This window comes from Rhineura floridana, chromosome 1 (genome assembly GCF_030035675.1).
Source record: "Rhineura floridana isolate rRhiFlo1 chromosome 1, rRhiFlo1.hap2, whole genome shotgun sequence".
NCBI classification, from domain to species: Eukaryota; Metazoa; Chordata; class Lepidosauria; order Squamata; family Rhineuridae; genus Rhineura; species Rhineura floridana.
In genome coordinates this window covers 303873595-303895706 of record NC_084480.1, presented here as the reverse complement: position 1 = coordinate 303895706, position 22112 = coordinate 303873595, and the positions used below count along the sequence as shown (strand labels likewise).

At 43.4% G+C, this 22112-nt stretch overlaps 1 protein-coding gene across 1 annotated transcript in view; it reads right to left on the bottom strand.

Annotated features, from left to right (window-relative positions):
* NSMCE2 (NSE2 (MMS21) homolog, SMC5-SMC6 complex SUMO ligase) overlaps positions 1-22112 on the bottom strand; it is a 318295-nt gene that overhangs the window by 245947 nt on the left and 50236 nt on the right. Inside the window, exon 3 of the mRNA XM_061606608.1 lies at positions 18904-19010. Within this exon, the coding sequence (XP_061462592.1) occupies positions 18904-19010 (107 nt within the window). The remainder of the gene's footprint in view (positions 1-18903; positions 19011-22112) is intronic.

Genomic DNA, 22112 nt, shown 5'->3' with positions numbered 1-22112 from the left:
AAATCCCTTACGCTCAATAGATGGTACCAAACTTCTAAAGGACAGAGTCTATTGCACTGCGTTGGAAAGAGCATTACCACGACCTCCTTAATCGTAACTCTTATGCGGCTTGTGAGGACTTCTCGCAAATCCCACAACAACAAATTAGAGATGAGCTTGCAGTATCTCCTAATTTGGATGAAGTCAGTAAAGCCATCAATCAAATGAAGAATAACAAAGCGAGTGGTCCTGATGGGATTCCTGCTGAAGTCTTTAAAGAAGTTGGGCCTGAACTTACGCGACAACTTCATAAGCTCATCAAAAAAATCTGGATGAGGGGAGGAAGGAGATCCCGGAAGACTTTAGGGATGCCATAATTATCACTCTTTTCAAGAAAGGTGATAGAACAGATTGTGGGAACTACCGAGGCATTTCTCTTCTAGCTACCGCAGGTAAAATCCTTGCAAGGATCCTCGCAAATCACCTCCTACCTATCTCAGAAGACATCCTCCCTGAATTCCAAAATGGTTTCTGCCCTTCCAGGGGGACAGTGGGCATGATCTTCACTGCATGACAGCTTCAAGAAAAATGCAGGTAGCAAAACTGACCTCTTTATATGGCGTTTATTGATCTGACTAAGGCCTTTGATACTATAAATCGAACTGCCCTCTGGACCATACATCTGATAATTGGATGCCCTGATAAATTTGTGAATATTTTGTGACTCCTCCGTGACGGCGACAATTTTGGATAACAATTGCTCTCAAAGTGATCCATTGAAAGTGGGATCAGGAGTCAAACAGGGATGAGTCATTGCTCTGACCTTATTTGCTATTTTCATTGCCATGATTCTACACCTTGTTGAGGCGAAACTTCCCACTGGCGTGGAAATCGTATATCGAACAGAAGGAAAGCTTTTTAATCTCAGTAGGCTAAAAGCAAAAACTAAGGTAATTACAACCTTCGTCGTAGAACTTCAATATGCCGATGATAATATAGTCTCCGCACATTCAGAGGAAGATCTTCAAACTATCATAAATGTCTTTGCAGAAGCATATGGAAAGCTTGGCCTCTCACTTAATATGAAAAAAACCAAAGTGCTTCATCAACACGTGCGAAATGGTCCCTCTATAGCACTATCAATCCAGCTTAATGGTGCGACGCTGGAGAATGTCGATCACTTTTCTTATCTTGGCAGCCATCTCTCTGTAAAAGCTGACATCAACACTGAAATTCAGCATCATCTGAGCTCTGCGAGTGCCACATTCTCCCGAATGAAACTTAAAGTGTTCGAGGATTGGGATATCCGCAGGGAAACCAAAATGCTTATTTTCAAAGCCATTGTACTACCGATATTACTGTACGTTTGTAAAACATGGACCATCTATAAACACCACTCCCAACTTCTTGAAAGATTCCACCAACGCTGCCTCCGGAAAATTCTGCAAAGATAGGCGGACTAATGTTAGCATATTGGAAGAAGCAAAGACCACCAGTGATGAAACAATGATCCTCCAACATCAACTTCACTGGACCGGCCATGTTGTTCAGATGCCTGATCACCGTCTTCCAAAGCAGCTACTTTACTTCCAACTTAAAGATGGGAAACGGAATATCAGTGGACAGCAAAAGAGGTTTAAAGATGTTCTCAAAGCTAATCTAAAAAAATGTAACATGAACATCAAGAACTGGGAAGCCTTGGCCCATGAGTGTTCCAATTGCAGGTTGGCCATTATCAAAGGTGCTATGGACTTTGAAGAAGCACGAGTACAGGGCGAAAGGGACAAATGAGGTAAGCGGAAGGCATGTCAAGCAAATCCTCATCGTGACCATCTTCCATCTGGAAACCAATGTCCTCACTGTGGGAGGCTGTGTGGATCCAGAATTGGCCTCCACAGTCACTTACGGACCCGCTGTTAAAGACCTTACCCTGGAAGACAATCTTACTTGGCCATGAGTTATTGCCAATGAATGAAAATGAATGCTGGAGGAGTTTTGCACATACCATGGACTGCGAAAAAGACCAATAATTGGGTGTTAGAACAAATTAAACCAGAACTGTCACTAGAAGCAAAATGATGAAAGTGAGGTTATCATACTTTGGACACATCATGAGAAGACATGATTCACTAGAAAAGACATAAGAAGAGCCTGCTGGATCAGGCCAGTGGCCCATCTAGTCCAGCATCCTGTTCTCACAGTGGCCAACCAGGTGCCTGGGGGAAGCCCGCAAGCAGGACCCGAGTGCAAGAACACTCTCCCCTCCTGAGGCTTCCGGCAACTGGTTTTCAGAAGCATGCTGCCTCTGACTAGGGTGGCAGAGCACAGCCATCATGGCTAGTAGCCATTGATAGCCCTGTCCTCCATGAATTTGTCTAATCTTCTTTTAAAGCCGTCCAAGCTGGTGGCCATTACTGCATCTTGTGGGAGCAAATTCCATAGTTTAACTATGCGCTGAGTAAAGAAGTACTTCCTTTTGTCTGTCCTGAATCTTCCAACATTCAGCTTCTTTGAATGTCCATGAGTTCTAGTATTATGAGACAATAATGCTGGGAAAAACAGAAGGGAGTAGAAAAAGAGGAAGGCCAAACAAGAGATGAATTGATTCCATAAAGAATGCTGCAGACCTGAACTTACAAGATCTGAACAGGGCAGTTCACAACAGATGCTCTTGGAGGTCACTGATTCATAGGGTCGCCATAAGTTGTCATCGACTTGAAGGTACATAACAACAACAACAAGCTCCTCAGGGTAGGGGACCTGCCTCTCTAGATAATTAGTAAATTATTGTGAACATTGATAATATGATAGACTTCACCCCTGCATGCTTGCAACACCAACCCCTCCCTCAGGTCACGCAGACACCTCCCCCCTCCCCTTCCCCAAGTCATCAACACCCTCGTCCCTCTCATCACCGAAGTATCTCCCCCCCTCTCCCCACTCTCTGCCCTGTCTCGCCTGCCCTCCTTCCTCCCCCCCCCAGCTTGAAGGAAAGGAAGGCCTCACATTAGTGACACTGAGGCCTCCCATGAAGTGGCTCTGCAGGTTGACCAGGCCGCCAGCCACCGTTCACTCCCTTCCTTCCTTCTCCTTTCCCTCCAGCTTTCACCCCAGTGCTGCTGGGCTGCCACTCACTGCCATGTTCACTCGTCTTCGTTCCTCTCTGGCCTTGAGCCCAGCGTGGTTGTTGCCAAGCAAACTGCAACATGATGCTTACAAAATGATGGATGGAGGGAGGGAGGGATGGAATATGTATACAGCAGGGTGTGGAACCACTGGCCCAAAGGGTTCAAATTTAGTCTGTGAGGCTGTTATCCCCAAACCATGCCCGAAGTCAAACGAGAGTCTTCCCTGCACATCTGATGTCATATGTGACTTCAGGTGTAGGGCAGGTAGAGACGTGGCTGTCAATGCACAATCAGGAGCCTTAAAGTGTACTTCTAATTGTGCATTGGCAAGAGAAAACAGGCTTCTGCTCTATCACCCATCGGCTGAAAGGTGGTAAAGCCAAAGCCTGCTGGATCAGGGGGACAAGGGTCCTTCATACACCCGATGCCTGCAGAAAACAGACCTGGTCTAATGCCCATCATCTGACGCCTGCTGGATCAGGTATACAAGGGAATTCCTTGTAGGGAATTCCCTCACACACCCAATTCTTGCAGAAAACAGGCTTCGGCTCTATTATTCATCAGCTGATGAGGGAGTAGAGCCAAAGTCTGCTAGACTGCCTTATGTGGCGCTATGAAGTTCCAACTTCAGGAATTCAAATCACCTGGTTTCAGACTGACAGGTGAGCAGCCCCCCAAGGCTAGATCCTGAGAAGTCTTTGGCCCATGGAGCCAGAAAGGTCTCCGACCCCAGATATATAGCATGACCAAGAAATGCAACCCAGTATTGGACTATACAGAAGCTCTCTTCATGTGTTCAAAAAAATAGTTGTGGGTATAAAGTGTGTAGGAGGAGTGGATATTCATACTGGTCCTACCCCCACTGACTGCATGTGCCCTGGATACGCCCACTCCTCCCCAACTTTTCAATTTTGACTAGAAGTATCTGAAGGGGGCTTCTATACACATTCAGCTGAATGTACTTAGAAGCCTCTTCATGATGTGGAACCGCTCACAAGTTCTCAGTCACATCAAGGCTTCTAAGTGAGACATGCTTATCAGACTCTTTCAGAACTTGTCACTCAAGGGGATGCTGGGGAAGAAGCCATGTATTCTTTTGAATGGATGAAGAGAGCTAGATAGGAGGAGAAGCTATGTACCAACCCTCCATTTAAAGCACATTATTTCCCCCTCAAAATCCTGGGAACTGTAGTTTACCTCCTGCAGAGCTACAATTGCCAGCATCCTTAACAATCTACAGTTCTCAGGGATTTGGGGGGTGGTGGTAAAGAATGTGCTTTAAATGTGCTTAATATGTATTCTCAACTTCTGGGTATCGCGGGGGTACGAAATAGGTTCAGCCTCTTGGCCCTCATGGTGTCCATGAATGCACTTCCAAATTTCCAGCCATGTAGCTGAATTGTTGCTTTTCACTCCTATAAGAAAGTGGTCTGCTTGGGCAACACAGTGGCAGTAACTGCAAAACCTACTTCCCCTCTCTGACACACCGTGGCCTGGCTCTCACTGACAGGGATCTTACAGGAATGGTAAGAAGAGCAGTGATGTAGGTTTTCCAAAACATTTTCCTATGCAAATTAGGGTAGTTTGCATTGGAAAATCTTTGATGCACTAGGGAGTGATCTAATTTAAGCATGCTTATTTTACTTGTATTCAGTAAACAAAGCTAAAAACTTTGAAATCAAACTTGTGCAATTAGTATCTGAATAAAAATAGTATTTGCAATATACAAGTCCTTCCTCCCTCTAAACACCCCCCCCATAATAGTAGGCATTTCCTACTTTCAATTTAGAAATAGAGCATCTATCCTAGGCAGGCAGATAGACAGACAGAATCAACAGCAAGCAGTTGTGGATGCTCCTGTATTCAGGATTCCACCTAGTCTGCCATGCCTTCTTTCAAGATACTCCATTTCATTTCCCCTCCCGACTGATTTGCCAGGGAAAGGAGGCCCTCTCAACAATCAGCTATCATTTTATGGCCACTGAACATGTTCCGTGCTCACTGGGCTGTATGTGGGGTTTTTTCATTCTATAAAGATTTTTGTACTAATGCAAACCTCGTGGTTCCCCAAACCAAGCCGGAGACTGAACCTGAGACCTTCTGCGTGCAAAGCATGTGCTCTTCCACACAGCCACAGTCCCTTCCCCATCTTAAGTTTGAGGGAAGCAACAGTCAAGTGAGTTTGGCAAACCAAGGTTGGGTTCTAAGGCAAGCGTTTCGATGATTGATGGAATAGTGGGGAGAAAGTTAGGAACGGGAGTAAAGGAAATGACCCCACATTCCTCCCGTCCCCATCATCCAGATGGACCTCTAAGTATTCATCATCACCCCCTGGTAATCAGCTTGGGAAAGACGTTTCATAAATCAGATGAAGAAGAGGATAGTTATTTTTCCTCCCTTTCAGACTATTGATATGGTTAACAGGTGATTCACTCTGATATATACAGGTAAGCAAAATATTAAACATTTTTGATGGGCTATACTACCTTTTTTGGACTTACTCGCAAAGCTGTGCCAACACAAATATAATTGGGAGGGGGAAGTCAAGAGGGTTATAGCTTGGGGTTATTGCTTTATTTCAGTTTCCCCACTGACATATTTCCTACTTGTTATTGCAGAATAGACTAGTTATAGTCCCCAATTGTCATCTGGCTGTAGCCATTCCTACAAGCCGTATGTCAGGGTATATGCATCTAGTTAATTTTCAAGGATTGACACTGTGAACCCTTCATTATATTTTAATTGACACCGGTGCAATCGTGTCACTTAACACTTGCACAGTTTGGTTCTAATGTTCTTCTGGGACAAGACAACCTGTTCTTATTAAGACAAGTTTTTCCATCTAATTAATTATTTTCCTCTTGTGCAACTATTCAAACTTGCCTCTGAATAGTCAGAGTGATTCCTTTACAATCTGCACTTTACAAATCTTCCTGGTTCAAACGATTATATAATAAACGCAACTGAAAAGGAAGACATTCCAGCTCTAGAATTTCCCACCATTAACCTGTGCCCGGAATCTGCATCTCCCCCAAGCTGGGACCCAATCAGCAGTCAGCCAGCCCCTTGCATCACTCTGACTCATTCCACCCCCACCCCACTATCACCCCCAAATACTGCAAAGAGGCAACAGCATGGCTGCGGCCAAAGGCTGCATAGGGATCTTCAGGAAAATACTGTGCGCTCTGCCTGTCCCTTTGAATTACTGGGCAGTGCACACTGCTTAGAGCAGTGGTGAGCAACCTTTTTACAGCCTGAGGGCCATATTCCCTTCTCAGCAATCTCCCAGGGGCCATATGCCAGTGCTGAGCAGGTCTGGAGGCAAATGTGCACCAAGCAGCAATTAAATATTTTACCTTTACAGAGTAGACCAGTTTCTACACACACTCTCACTCTCTCACGCACACCTCTCTCTAGCTTCCATCCAGGCATGCAAGAGGCATTATCACAGCGCCAGGACACATTCCAGCCAGCCAAAAGCACTCGAGGAGGGTGTGAGGCAGGGCCAGTGGGAAGTGCAGCCTAGGAAGAGTCCTGAGGGCCCAAAAGAGACATGTTAAGTGCTGCATTTGACCCCCATGCCGGAGGACCCTCAGCCCTGATACATGTAAAGCTGCTATATACAGAATAAGAAAGAACTGGGCATGTTTAGCCTTGAGAAAAGAAGACCGAGAGAAGACATGATAGCACTCTTCAAGTACATGAAAGGTTGTCACATAGAGGAGGGCCGGGATCTCTTCTCAATCGTCCCAGAATGCAGGACACGGAATAATGGGCTCAAGTTACAGCAGTGGTTCTCAAACTTTTTTGGTCAGTGGTGCACTGTAAAACATATAAAAATTTTCTGGCGCACTTTGTGTACAAAATTAAAAATATATTAATATATTTTAAACTATGAATAAAAATAACGTAATAATATACTTTCATAATATTCGCGGCACACCTAGCCACCTCTTGCAGCGCACCATTTGAGAATCACTGCATTACAGGAAGCCAGATTTTGACTGGACATCAGGAAAAACTTCCTAACTGTTAGACCCATATGACAATGGAATCAATTACCTAGAGAGGTAGTGGGCTCTCCGACACTGGAGGCATTCAAGAGGCAGCTGGACAGCCATCTGTTGGGAATGCTTTGATTTGGATTCCTGCATTGAACAGGGGGTTGGACTTGATGGCCTTATAGGCCCCTTCCAACTTTACTATTCTATTTTTCTATGAGACCATTGATCCATCTAGCCCAGGAGCGGGGAACCTGTGGCCCTCCAGATGTTGCTGAACTACAACTCCCACCTAGGGATGTGAAGCCCAGAAAAAAAACCCAGGAAAATTCAGGGGGGGGGACGTTTTCCCCCCATTTGTTTCAAAGCCTTTTTGCATTTTTTTCCAAAAAAATTGAAAAATTAAAAAAAATGAAGAAAAAATGGATCATGGAATGTTTCATTGAAACTTGGTCCCCCCCCCTTTTTCTCAGTTCTTTTTATGGTAATGGATGCTGTATGTCTGCTTGACACTGTAGAGGACTAGCAGAGACATAAATAATTTTCTTTGTTTTTAATATTGATGGTTTCTTCTGTTTACTCATAAACTAGCAAAACGAAAGAGGTTCCTTACAGTTCAGGATCTTGTAGATCCATTTGTTACAAAAAAAAGTAAAAATTTTAGAAAGTAAATTCAATTTGTAATAATTGTTTGAATAAAATGTACTTTTAATATACCAAATGTGATAATTTTATGCCAAACCAACTTGTACATAATTACATTTTATGTTCCTGAAGTAACAAAGTGACTTTCATCTGTAAAAAGTGCTAATATTGCATTTTTCCATTTTCCAAAAAAATCATTTTTTTCTGGAAAAAATACAGGGCTTCAAAATTTCTGGGAATTTGACATCCCTACTCCCATCAGCCCTAGAAACCATGGACAGTGGCCAGTGATGCTGAGAGTTGTAATTCAGAAGGGCCAAAGGTTCCCCACACCTGATCTAGCCCATTATTTTGGCAATGGCCTGCCAGAAGAGGACTTTCCAAGACCTACTACCTAAGACGTTTTAGTGCCTTGGACTGAACCTGGGATCTTAAAGCATGCAAGAGATGTGTTCTACCATTGAGCTATAGCAAGTTCCAGCTTACTCTCTCTCTTCATCTGTGTGGGGAGCTGGTGGCTTGGCTTTGACAGATAGGAGCTCAACATAGGATGCTCATCCATGAATGACAGCCAAACAGGACGTAGTTCGTTAAAATTGAGGCATAAGTATGGCTAGCAGTTTATTTTGAATGATGCAGTTATACTCTAGGCAAGGGGTGGAGAAACTTGGGCTCATGGGCCAAATGTGGCCCTTCAACTTCTCTGTATGGCCCTCAGCACTCTCCCCACACCATATTCCCTCGCCAGCTTGGCACCCTCCTTGAATGTTTTTTGCCTGTCTAGAATGTGTCCCTAGACTCTCACGATGCCTTTTGCTTGCCTGGATACACAACAGCGAGGTGCGTGTGTGAATGCGCATAGAAACTAGCCTACTCTATAAAGGTAAAATATTCAATTGTTGATTCGCCCACTTTTGCCTCCAGACCTGCCCACCACTCGCCTATGGCCCCCAGAAGGTTGCCATTAAAGGAATGTGGCCCTCAGGCTGTAAAAACTTACCCCACCCCTGCACAAAGCACAGCACACTACCCAATAATTCAAAAGGGACAGGCAGTGCACAAAGTATGTCCCTGAAGATCCCCATGCAGCCTTTGACTGCAGCCATGAAATTGCCTCCTTGCAGTGTTTGGAGCTGGGGGTGGGGTGGAATGAGTAAGAGTGATGAAAGAGGTTGGCTGACTGCTAATTGGACACCAGCTTGGGTAGAACGCAGTTTCCAAGCACAGGTTAACCTCTGGTGGGAAATGCTTGAGCTGGAAAGTCTTCCTTAGTAGTAGCATTTATTATATATTCACTAATAGGCAAAAAACCTTGCGGCTTAAGAACGCACCTATTGTTCTTGTTATGTGCCTTCAAGTCGATTACGACTTATGGCGACCCTATGAATCAGTGACCTCCAGAAGCATCTGTCATGAAAGATCCTATTCAGATCTTGTAAGTTCAGGTCTGTGGCTTCCTTGATGGAATCAATCCATCTCGTTTGGCCTTCCTCTTTTTCTACTCCCTTCTGTTTTTCCCAGCATTATTGCCTTTTCTAGTGAATCATGTCTTCTCATGATGTGTCCAAAGTATGATAACCTCAGTTTCATCATTTTAGCTTCTAGTGACAGTTCTGGTTTAATTTGTTCTGACACCCAAGTATTTGTCTTTTTCGCAGTCCATGGTATGCACAAAGCTCTCCTCCAGCACCACATTTAAAATAAGTTGATTTTTTTCTTATCCACCTTTTTCACTTCCATACATAGAAATCAGGAATACCATGGTCTGAATGATCCTCACTTTGGTGCTCAGTGATACATCTTTGCATTTGAGGACCTTTTCTAGTTCTCTCACAGCTACCATCCCCAGTCCTAGCCTTCTTCTGATTTCTTGACTATTGTCTCCATTTTGCTTAATGACTGTGCCGAGGTATTGATAATCCTTGACAAGTTCAATGTCCTCGTCAACTGTAAAGTTACATAAATCTTCTGTTATCATTACTTTAGTCTTTCTGATGTTCAGCTGTAGTCCTGCTTTTGTGCTTTCCTCTTTAACTTTCATCAGCATTCGTTTCAAATCATTACTAGTTTCTGCTAAGAGTATGGTATCGTCTGCATATCTTAAATTATTGATGTTTATCCCTCCAATTTTCACACCTTCTTCATCTTGGTCCAATCCAGCTTTCCGTATGATATGTTCTGCGTACAGATTAAACAAATAGGGTAATAAAATACACCCCTGTCTCACACCCTTTCCGAGAGGGAACCAATCGGTTTCTCCATATTCTGTCCTTACAGTAGCCTTTTGTCCAGAGTATAGGTTGCGCATCAGGACAATCAGATGCTGTGGCACCCCCATTTCTTTTAAAGCATTCCATAGTTTTTCATGATCTACACAGTCAAAGGCTTTGCTGTAATCTATAAAGCACAGGCCGATTTTCTTCTGAAATTCCTTGCTCTGTTCCATTATCCAACTTATGTTTGCGATATCTCTGGTGCCTCTTCCCTTTCTAAATCCAGCTTGGACGTCTGGCATTTCTCGCTCCATATATGGTAAGAGCCTTTGTTGTGGAATCTTGAGCATTACTTTACTTGCATGGGATATTAAGGCAATAGTTTTATAATTACTGCATTATCTGGGATCCCCTTTCTTTGGAATTGGGTTATATACACCAGCTTAGGTAGAACACAGGTTCCAAGCACAGGTTAACCTCTGGTGGGAAATGCTTGAGCTGGAACGTCTTCCTTAGTAGTAGCATTTATTATATATTCACTAATAGGCAAAAAACCTTACGGTTTAAGAACACACCTATAGCCCACATATATTTCTATCAAACTTTAAAAGAAGGGAAATTGGGCAGCTGTAGTGAATGCACCAGGGGAGCAGGAGACCTGACCTCATCTCTGAGATATTGTACCATCCTACAAATTTGTAAAAATGCAAACACAATTTGGGTTGGTCTTTCACAGTCCAATCCACTTCCTGTGTAGCTTGGAAGAATTTGGTAACATGTGCCTCTGAGCATATGGTGAGTGGTGCAATACCTGCCATCTCCAAAGATAGAGAATTACTTTTTACATTTGTTGGTGGTCTTCTTGCTTTACTTCATTCCTGTGTTACTACTGTTTCTACAGAGAATCTAATGTAGAAAATTTTATTTCTCTCATTATTCATCCTAGAAACCTGTGTCATTTATTTTTATTAATTTCAAAGCCTTTTTATTGGTTAGTGTCGTATGATGGTGAAGACAGCCTTTTGTGTTTCAAACTGGAGGTTATGTTCTATTTCTATTTGGGTGCATTAACTGTTGAATCTGAAACTGCAGTTTGATGTGAAATCAGACAGATTACAATAAGTTGCTACTTCAGCAATGACTCTAGCTGTTGGAAAAAAGAGGATGCATGTTTTCAGCCTGCTGTGTTTAAACCACTTTATTTAAGGCAAGGTGGGCATGGTCAATTAAAAACATAGAGCACATGTAGAATTGTGCTAGAATACATTTCACCTCCCACTGTTTTATCTTGTGCAAACTGAGACACTCCTGAGGTCCACTGGAGACTATTCTGCAGAACAGTCAGTGCCATTATTCCACAATTATTTTTGGAGATTTTTAGTGTAAATTTTGCAAAGTGTTGCTATACTTCACATATTCACAGAAATAGAAACAAAAGAAAATGATTTCCTATAGGAAACTTCACTAAAATTGCAAAGTAAATCAGACATATTTGAAGTGACTGACTGAACTATGTCAACTGTCTTCATAATGTTGCTTCCTCCCTGCTAAAACAAGATCAGCACAGCACATGTCTTCTTTCTATTACTTGGGCTGACAAATTTGTAAGGCAGTACAGTATCTCAGAGAGGAGGTCAGGTCTCCTGCTCCCCTGGTGCATTCACTATAGCTACCCAATTTCCCTGCTTTTTAAAGTTTGATAGAAATATCTGTGGACTATATGTACATTCTTAAACTGCAAAGTTTTCCCCTATTAGTTAATTTCTCTGCTTTTTAATCCGGGAGTAAGAAATGGGATCCTGTGCAAGTTTGCTGACAATGGATTGATCATTTGCATGCTTATTGAGTTCAGTGGGATTTACTCCCCTGCAATCATGCTTAGGATAGGTGAAACTGACCACAGGGGATGGGGAAGGGGGGAGGAGGAGGGAGGGGAGGAAGGATGGAAGGGATGAGGGGGATGAGAGCAGGCAGGAGGGGGAGGGGAGAAGGACAGGCTTGATCATTTGAATGTTTATTGAGTTCAGTGGGATTTACCCCCATGCAATCATGTTTAGGATAGGTAAAACTGACTGGGGGGGGAGGGAAGGATGACTGGAGTGGGAAGGGAAGGAGGAAGAAGGAGGAGGAGGGGAGGGGAGCAGGAAGGGAGAGGAGAGGGGAAGGAGGGAAAAGGCAGGTCTGATCATTTGCATGCTTATTGAGTTCAATGGAATTTATTCCTATGTAATCATGGTTAGGATAGGTAAAACTGACCATCGGGAAGGAGCAAGGGGAGGGTAGAGCAGAGGGGAGAGGGGAGCAGGAAGAGTAGGAGGGAATTGGAGGGGGAAGGGCAAAGGAAAGGGCAGGGGAGGGCAGGTTTGATCATTTGCATCCTTAGTGAGTTCAGTGGTATTTACTCCTGTGCAATCATGCTTAAGATAGATAAAACTGAGCATGGGGGGGAGGGAAAGGGAGGGAGAGGATTGGAGGGGAAGGGGAAGGAAGGGGGAAGAGGGAGGGGATAGGAGGGAGGAGAAGGGAAGGTGGGTTTGATCAGTTGCATACTTTTTGAGTTCGATGAGATTTATTCATTAAATTAATTAAAAATCGGCCAGGCATTTTTTTTAACTTTTAAACTGCAGAAGATGAAGGTCAGGGTATGGGGCAAGGTCAGTAATAGTATTACAGGCACTCTGTGAACATGGCTGATTTTTAATGAATTTCAACAGATTATGAGAACTCTGACAGAAAAAAGTCCAAAAAGGGTCTGGGTATTTTTTTCTCTCTTTAGACTTTGAGCTCTTTATTCTTTCTGACAGTTTTATCACCATGAAAATTGAGAGGGTTATTAAGCAAGCGTTTCTGAGTTCAGGACTAAAAATTTTGTAAGGTTTTGTTTTGAAATGAGCTTATGGGAAGAATCAGAATGGCATGGGGGTATTTTCAATTTAACATTGCAGAATGCGAAAAATCCACACTTGTGGCTGTATAAATAGTAGAATCCTCTTAACGTTTGCGTGGCTGGAATGTAAGATACTGCTGAACAGGTAAAGAGTCACATTATCCACTGCTCGACCAGCTTTTGTCTCTTGCTCTGCCCACCATGCGGCCCTGGAAAGTTGCCCACAACAGAATGCAGCCCGCAGGCTCATAAAGGTTCCCCACCCCAAATATATACACCTCAGGCTGTATGCATGGTTCTGCCCATCTCCTTTTTTGCCTTGAGGGATAAGTAAGCATCCTGGGCACAGAAAGTCCAGCCAAGCTGGCAGCAGGCACACTAGGACAATCGAGGAGGTGCTGGGGGAAGAGGCAACTGCTTGCAAAGTTCAATGCATATGCAAACTGTTTACATGCATAGTGATTTGTTTGTATCATGTCTTCTCTTCTTCCAGGCATTTTAGGATGTATTTTTAAATGGGTTTTTTTAAGTGTTTTTAAATTTGTATATTTGTTTTTATTGTTTTTAATTGTTGTAAACCGCCCAGAGAGCTTTAGCTATGGGGCGGTATACAAATGTAAATAACAGCAACCCAGAGAAAAGTAGGTACTTTCCACAGAATGCATAATTAAGATTGAATTATGTCCCCTCCCATATATAATCTTCCTCCTTCTGTGCAGAGATCATCACAGGAGGTACGGAGGAAGAGTGAAGTAGTTGGGATTGTGCAGGAGGCTTTGCTTAGGTGTCCAAAGGGCCTTTTACCCTGTGGAATCAGCAGTCTAATAAAGACTACCAAGCCAGCTCTTGACCATCATTCTGAAGAATGATTCAGACATGTGTTTTTTTAGATTTGCTACTGCTCTTAGATTTATTTGCTATTTTAAATTACTTTGACATTCCATATTTTGGAGAAGGGTTATAGCTCAAAGGCAGAGCATCTGTTTTTGCATGAAGAAGGTCCTAGGTTCAATTCCCAGCATCTCTAGGTAAGCCTTGGAAAGACCCTGGAGAATCACTGCCAGTCAGTACAGAGAATATTGAGCTAGATGGACGTGCAAATCTGGTAGGTGGCATCAAAATGCGAAACAAACTAATTTCTCCTCCCTCACTAGTAATCCCGCACAGGCAAATGCATGGAATTCCCTGCAAGTGACTGAACAGACTAGAGAAGGAAGAAGTGCTCTGTTTCTCCTTGCTCAGCTTCTGCACTGGCCACAGCGGAAGGAGTTTCACTTCTATACATCCGCTATGGAAAACAGTCTTTGCTCCTTCTGCGCCAGCTCACCATGCTTCCAGCCTGCAAAACTTTCTACCAGTCTGCTTTTGAAGCTGGCAAGTTAAAAAAAATGCAGGCTACTAAATAGTAACACGACTGCCTTAGATGACCAAATCCAGCAGACCATTCCTGATGTTCTTACACGGCAGGAGCCTGATTTGGCACCTCATTTTCTTGTGAGAGAGATACTGGGTGGCATTTAACTAAAAATTTGAGCTAGTGCACTGGCGCCTCCCTCCTCCTCCCCCCTCCCCACGCGGGCCCTAAATCTGCTCTGGAGGATTGGGGGAATTCCCATAACAGAATTGGGGTGCACTGGAGGAAGAGGGGGAGACTGTTTATTTATTTATTTATTTATTTATTTATTATTTCATTTATAGCCCACCCTTCCTCCCCGCAGGAGCCCAGGGCGCTACACATAGTTGTGTAGCACAAGGAGAAATCCTTGCACTGATGGAAAAATCTGCTTAGTGCTACACTGAATAATAATCACAGAAACCTGCACATTCTGAACTATGCATGCGCAGAACAGAGGTGGCTTCTTAGTAGGTTGAGATAACTGGGAACCCTCCAATATGTTGTTAGCTAATCCCAGCCCAAAAAGAGCTCCGTAAAAGATGCATACGTACATTTTGGTCACACTTTTATCCTGCCCTTAACATAACCCCATGACCAAACAAATATGAAGGTGGCTAAGGAAATTAGCTATGCTTGGTCTTTGCCATTTGCAAGGCCAAGCCTCCCTCCCCCCCCCAAAAAAAAACTCTCTATTTGTGAGGTCAGTCTTACTTTGGTAACACTGTATATAAAAGAGGATCTGGTCTTTCCTTTCTTTCTAAAAGCTAAACCAAATAATGACATCATTGTTTACATTCTTGTAAAAACAGTCAGGGTGTTGGTTAATCTGGAAGTGGAGAAGGAGGAACACAGTAATTCAAACATACTGGAAAAGAGAAGTAGCACAAGGTAAGTCATCTTACAGGTGAGCTAAATGTTGCATCGAAGGGAGTTTCCATTCCTGCTCAAACAAAGGATTTCCCACACTCCGTTGTTAGAAATATCACTGTAATCTGATTGCTCATTTCTTACTCAATGGACTGCTGAATCAATCAAAAGAGGATATTGGTATGGCTCACTTGCTGTTTTCCTCTAACAGCAGCTTAAGTCAACAACAACTTGGCTTTCAAAGCCATGCATCTATATGATTCACTGGCAATCTTTCATTTTCATCAGACACTTTTATTGTTTTATAAGTAGCAAGGGTAAAGGGTTATTCGAGGCAGGGGAAAAAATAATACTTGAGCTCCAAGAACTGGCAGATGTCTCACGATGACTTACTAAATACTTGCTTGTCCACTGAAAATGTCCAGTAAAAAACTGTTCTAGTGAAACAGCCATGTTGTCAGGGTCACAGTGGGGCAGTTCTACATCAAACGTGCTAGTTATCTCCATTGATATAAAATATGTCAAGGCCATCATTTGACCATTTGTGCTTTTGGTGGTTATGATTATTGCTAATTTATTAATCACCTCAGAGTGCCTGACAAAGATTTTAAATACAAAAATGCTATAACAATGAACAGAGAACAATGGAAACATATATTTTTATTTATTTGGATTGTCTGAATTCCTGGGGGATTTAATACACTTTTATACTACTGTTTTATTGGTTTTATGTTACATTTTTGTTTTAATATTGTTTATTGCTTTTTGGGATGCTCTCTCAGCCAATCAATGCCCAGTCTCCACTCCTCTCTCTGTGTTCTCACAAGAACTAGTGGTGGACAACTTGGATGGGTTTAAAATAAATTCATGGAGGATAAGGCTGTGTTTTACCTCCACCATCAGAGGCAGTATGCCTCTTAATACCAGTTGCTGGGAATTGCAAGTAGGGTCAGGTCCTGCTCGCAGGCTTCCCTTTAGGGCATCTGCTTGGCCACTGTGAGAACAGGATGCTGGACTAGATGACTGCTGGCTTGATCCAGCAGGGCTCCTCTTCATATGTTCTAATACATTAGAGAACTCTTCATACCTGAAGAGTGCCACCCTGGGCTCCTGCTGGGAGGAAGGGCGGGATATAAATCAAATAATAAATAACACAAAAAACCTTGCCCTTCATTCCCGCCATGTTGTAATTAGTTCTTTACTTGTATCTCAGTGAACAGGAACTAATAACACTACCATGATACTGCTCATCTCTCAGCATCCCTTGTCCTGGCCTTTTTCCTGCCGCTCCGCCCGACTCTCCGAGCCTTTCCCCCTCTCTTTTTAAAGTCTTGTTTTGTATATCTCAGTACTTCTCACCATCATAGAAGTATTCATTAGAATAGTGTACATCACACCTTTCAACTTCACTTTCAAGGTAGCCAAATAACAATATTTAAAGAACTCAAAAATCAGCAACAAAGCAATTAAGACAATTAACACACACCCCCAAAGGAAACAGCAGGCAATTAAGACAGCTGGGTCAGCTTAAAATCCCAACATTAATAAAAACAAAGTCCTTTTGAACCAGAGCTTGGAAAAGTTACTTTTTTGAACTACAACTCCCATCAGCCCAATCCAGTGGCCATGCTGGCTGGAGCTGATGGGAGTAGTTGTCCAAAAAAGTAACTTTTCCAAGCTTTGATCTGAACAATGTTGTGTTCATGTGATGGCAGAAAAAAAAGAGGGGACCAAACCACCTCCAGGTTTCTCACCCCGATACCCCGTTTTTTCCCCTATGACATTTTCTTTGCACAATCCCAACTACTTCACTCTTCCTCCAAGAAGCATTTTTGTACAGCCGAGAATCTGTAGGAACAGGTAGTGCTCAGTAGGGATGTTAGAAGGCCTTGTTTCCCATCCCACCCTGTATTCATCGTATGCAGCACTGTTTCCGCTCTGCTGCAGATTGTCTTCCGCCAAAAAACTACATTATTTATCTTTTGCTGTTCGCTGTGGCAAAATTACATAACTTACATAATTCACATAATAAATTATGTAAATTACATAATTACATTGTCATTACTTTAATCCACCCCACTTGATTCGATGCAAAGGAAATGCAATGCAAATGTGTGGGAAGACAACATAATCAAGTTTGTTGTTGTTGACTGAAAGCAACAACAGTGAATACTAGCTGCATTTGCTGGATTGATTTCCATTCCTGACATGCCACAAGCAAACACTGGCAATTTCCATTCCCATATCCATTTTCGTCAGAATCTCTTGACATCCTTAATGGTCAGCACTTAATGATTTTTGCATTTATATAACATTTTGGAGAACAAATGGGTTCAAAATAATGAATTTCAAAACAATGCATTTCAATAATCTTTACAACACTCATGCAAGGTAGGCCAATATTATTAACCCCAGATTGCTGGGGGAAGGGACAAGGCTGAAAAAATGATCTGCCTAAGGCCAGCTAGTGAGATCATGGCTGAGGCAAGTGGGGACCTCCCAGATTTCCCTTTGGCACTACACCAAACCGGCTTTCAAAAACTAACAAAAGAACACACCCCAAAAGCCGTTCCTCATTAGGAAAGCAAACCTTTGCTTCCCATACAACAGGCAGAGATAGCAGCCACTGACATAAAAAGTAGAAGACATGTATGTCGCTCACCTAAGTACAATCCCACAATGTGTGAATCTGCCCCCATATCTCAGACGGTCAGATGCTGAGAAGGAAAGAGAGGACCCCCAAGTTGCAGTTCATGCAATCAATTATCCTGAGTTAACAGTCACTTAATTGCTTTGACCTCAGTTTTTGTTTACATCAGAGTAGTCAATGCAGCACCCACCAGATGGTTTCCATCATCCCTGACCATTGGCCATGCTAACTAGTGCTGATGGGAGTTGGAATCCAACAACAACTGTCCAACATTGACTGCCCTGGTTTGCAGGATACAGAAGGTTAATAGGAGTCTAAAGCAAACTGAATATAAGGAGCCTCATTAATATTAGGGGTTCTTGGCTCTCCCTCCCCTACCACCACTACCACCATTTTGTTTTGAGATATCCAGCATCAGCACAATCACTGCCTTGGTGCTGCATAAGTCCATAGGAGTCTGAAATTTACTGCAAGCATTCAAGGACCTTAACTAGAGCACGGCCAGATTGTAAAGTGCCTTTCGATTTAAGGTCATGATCATCCCATAGACCATCACAGATATACCTTATTTTCAAACTCCCATAGAAAAGAATGGCTGCTCCTTATCTTGGGCAAAAGGTCAACTGTTGCAAAAGAAAGAAAAAGAAAGAACGAAAGAAAGAATCTTCTTAATTGCCTGCATAAGCCTGGCAGACCAGAAAAGTATTCAGCAGGCGTTTAAAGGTTAAAGCAGAAGGCGCCTGCTGAATCTTTGTTGGCAGACCCTTCCAGAGAAATGGGCCAATGACACGGAAAGCTCAGTTTCATGTCAATGTCAAATGAGCATCAGGGATGGCCAAAGCCATTCCTGCAGATTATCTCAGTGATCGACCTGGGATATAAAGGATATAATCCCCAGGCAGGGCTGGAACATTCCCTGTCTGAAACCTATGGCAGATTCTGTCAGTCAGTGTAGACAGTACTGAGCTAGATCGACCAATGGTCTAACTCAGTGTAAGGCAGCATTCTATGTTCCTAGATATTGCCAAGCGTCAGTTTATTCATGTGTGTCAGAATCTCTTCCAAATCAAAAATTATATGAAGGAGTGGAGAGCGCGTATGACTACTTTCACATGCAACATAACTGTTATCATTTACCTGATTTACGGTATCTTCCACTGCTTGCATATAATGGTTCACTTCTCTGCTCACTGCAGCATATTCCAACATCACTCTTTCCATTTCATTAACCTCTTTTGTATCATCTGCAAAACAAATAATTTACTTTTTTAATGTACAGTTTATTTTTGTAACTTTCAACAAACCATAAACACCATAACAAACACAAAACAAATGTCACTTTTAAAATAATACAAAAACAATCCCCAAAAAGTTGTTGTCATCAACACACGGCCAAACAAGATAATTACAGAAACAGAGCTATTGCTTAAGTGAGATTACCAGGGAAGACACCCCACCAGAAATAAGACACAGGTGCAGGCAGCAGAGATTCAGGGCCCTCATCTAGTACAAAAAAGGGACCCACACAGCAGTAAGCTTATCAGAGGTAATCTCTCCCCATGCCTTTCTATGCTCCTGTGTTAACTTTTCATCCAGGGCTAATTGCCAAAGTCTAGCATACCAGTTCAACAAGGAAAGGCATTCTGCCCCCTGCCAATTTCAAGTGATTTCTAGTCAAGCAGCAGTAAGAAATTTAGACAGTAAGTGTCTTGTTAGGAATGTCACAGTCTTCACTGTGAATAGAGACAAGTGCTAATGCAAGGCTGGGGGTAATCTGTTTACAGAGGACTTAGCTTGCAATGTCAAACACTGGACTCTGTTGCAGTCCCATCAAAGAACCTGAAAAGACCTAAAAGATGCAAAGCAGAGGAAAGGATGCACAACCTGCTCCACGAGCTAGAGGGAGCCCCAGCTGACGAAGCGTCAAGGCGAGTTAAGCAGCAGAGCGAGTTCGGCAACAGGGCGAGGAGGCCAGGGCCCCCCACTCTGCCCTTCTGTTCCCTGAACTCAACTAAACCAGTCTCCAACCTATTGACGTAATAAACCGCAAACAAAACTATGCAGGTAAGAAGCCAGCAGGCGTGTGGGGGCTTTCCAGTGTTTTGCACCGCCTGCAGCATGTACGACTATCTGCCTGTTGGACACCAGTCGTGGGTGTGCTCTCGGTGCAATGAGCTCCTGGCTCTCCGGGAACGACTTCATTTCCTTGAGGCCAAGGTGGCGGACCTGGAAAAGCTGAGAGAGGCAGAGAGGTGTGTGGAGGAGGCCTTCAGGGACGTTATAGCTGTGTCCCACTCCAGCGATGATAGCTCTCCTGCTATCATGGAGAACGATGGTCTCGGGGAAGGAGAGCATCCAGCTGAGGAAGAGGGAAACGATCCCTTACAAGGGACCCATTCCTTGGGGGATGAGCAGCTATCCTCTTGTGCCGAGGATATATCTCCAGGGGGTGGAGGAATCCTTGTAGTGGGTGATTCGATCATTAGGAACATAGACAGTGGGGTGTGTGATGGGCGTGTAGACCGCAAGGTGTTTTGCCTGCCTGGTGCGAAGGTTGCAGATATCGCCCGTCGTTTAGATAGTTTGGTAGACAGTGCTGGGGAGGAGTCAGTGGTCGTGGTGCACGTTGGCACCAACGACATGGGGAAATGCAGCCGTGAGGTCCTGGAAGCAAAATTTAGGTTGCTAGGTAGGATGCTGAAAGCCAGGACCTCCAAGGTGGCTTTCTCTGAAATGCTACCGGTTCCACGCGCAGGACCAGCCAGACAGGCCCAGCTTTGCAGTCTCAATGCGTGGATGAGACGATGGTGTCGGGTGGAAGGGTTTAGATTTGTTAGGCACTGGGGAACATTTTGGGACAAGCCGGGCCTGTACAAAAGGGACGGGCTCCACTTGAACCAGAATGGAACCAGACTGCTGGCACTTAAAATTAAAAAGGTAGCAGAGCAGCTTTTAAACTGACTGAGGGGGGAAACCCGACAGGAGCTGAGAAAGGTCCGGTTCGGAATAAACCTCCCCCCTGGGATAAAAACCAAAGAAATGATGAAATTTTAAAAGGGGTAGGCCTAGAAGTAGGCATTGTGAGAGCAGGGGCACAGCATATAAATTCAGAAGAGCAAAATTACCACAGGCCTAACCACAAGTGCCAAAGACACTTGAAGAGAGACATTGCTTACAAGTGCCTGTACGCTAATGCTAGGAGCCTCCGAACCAAGATGGGAGAACTGGAGTGCTTGGTCTTAGAGGAGAGCATTGATATAGTGAGCATAACCGAGACCTGGTGGAATGGAGAAAACCAGTGGGAGACGGTTATCCCTGGATATAAACTATATCGGAAGGACAGGGAAGGACGTATTGGTGGCGGAGTCACTCTATACGTGAAAGAAGGCATTGAATCCAGCCAGCTCGAAACCCCAAAAGAGGCAGACTCCTCCACAGAATCGTTGTGGGTGGTGATACCATGCCCCAGGAGGGACTTAATACTGGGAACGATCTATCGTCCCCCTGATCAAAATGCTCAGGGAGACCATGAGATGAGATATGAAATTGAGGAAGCATCCAAACTAGGAAATGTGGTAGTAATGGGTGACTTCAACTACCCGGACATAGACTGGCCGCATATGTGTTCAAGTCATGACAAAGAAGCAAAGTTTCTAGATATTCTAAATGACTATTTCCTAGACCACTTGGTCATGGAACCGACCAGAGGGACGGCAACCCTGGACTTAATCCTCAGTGGGGACCGGGACCTGGTGCGAGATGTAAGTGTTGTTGAACCGATTGGGAGCAGTGACCACAGTGCTATTAAATTAAACATACATGTAACTGGCCAATTGCCAAGAAAATCCAACACGGTCACATTTGACTTCAAAAGAGGAAACTTCACAAAAATGAGGGGATTGGTAAAAAGAAAGCTGAAAAACAAAGTCCAGAGGGTCACATCACTTGAAAATGCTTGGAAGTTGTTTAAAAACACTATATTAGAAGCTCAACTGGAGTTCATACCGCAGTTCAGAAAAGGGACCGTCACGGCCAAGAAGATGCCAGCATGGTTAACGAGCAAAGTCAAGGAAGCTCTTAGAGGCAAAAAGTCTTCCTTCAGAAAATGGAAGTCTTGTCCGAATGAAGAAAATAAAAAAGAACACAAACTCTGGCAAAAGAAATGCAAGAAGACAATAAGGGATGCTAAAAAAGAATTTGAGGAGCACATTGCTAAGAACATAAAAACCAACAACAAAAAATTCTATAAATACATTCAAAGCAGGAGACCATCTAGGGAGGCGATTGGACCCTTGGATGATAAGGGAGTCAAAGGTGTACTAAAGAACGATAAGGAGATTGCAGAC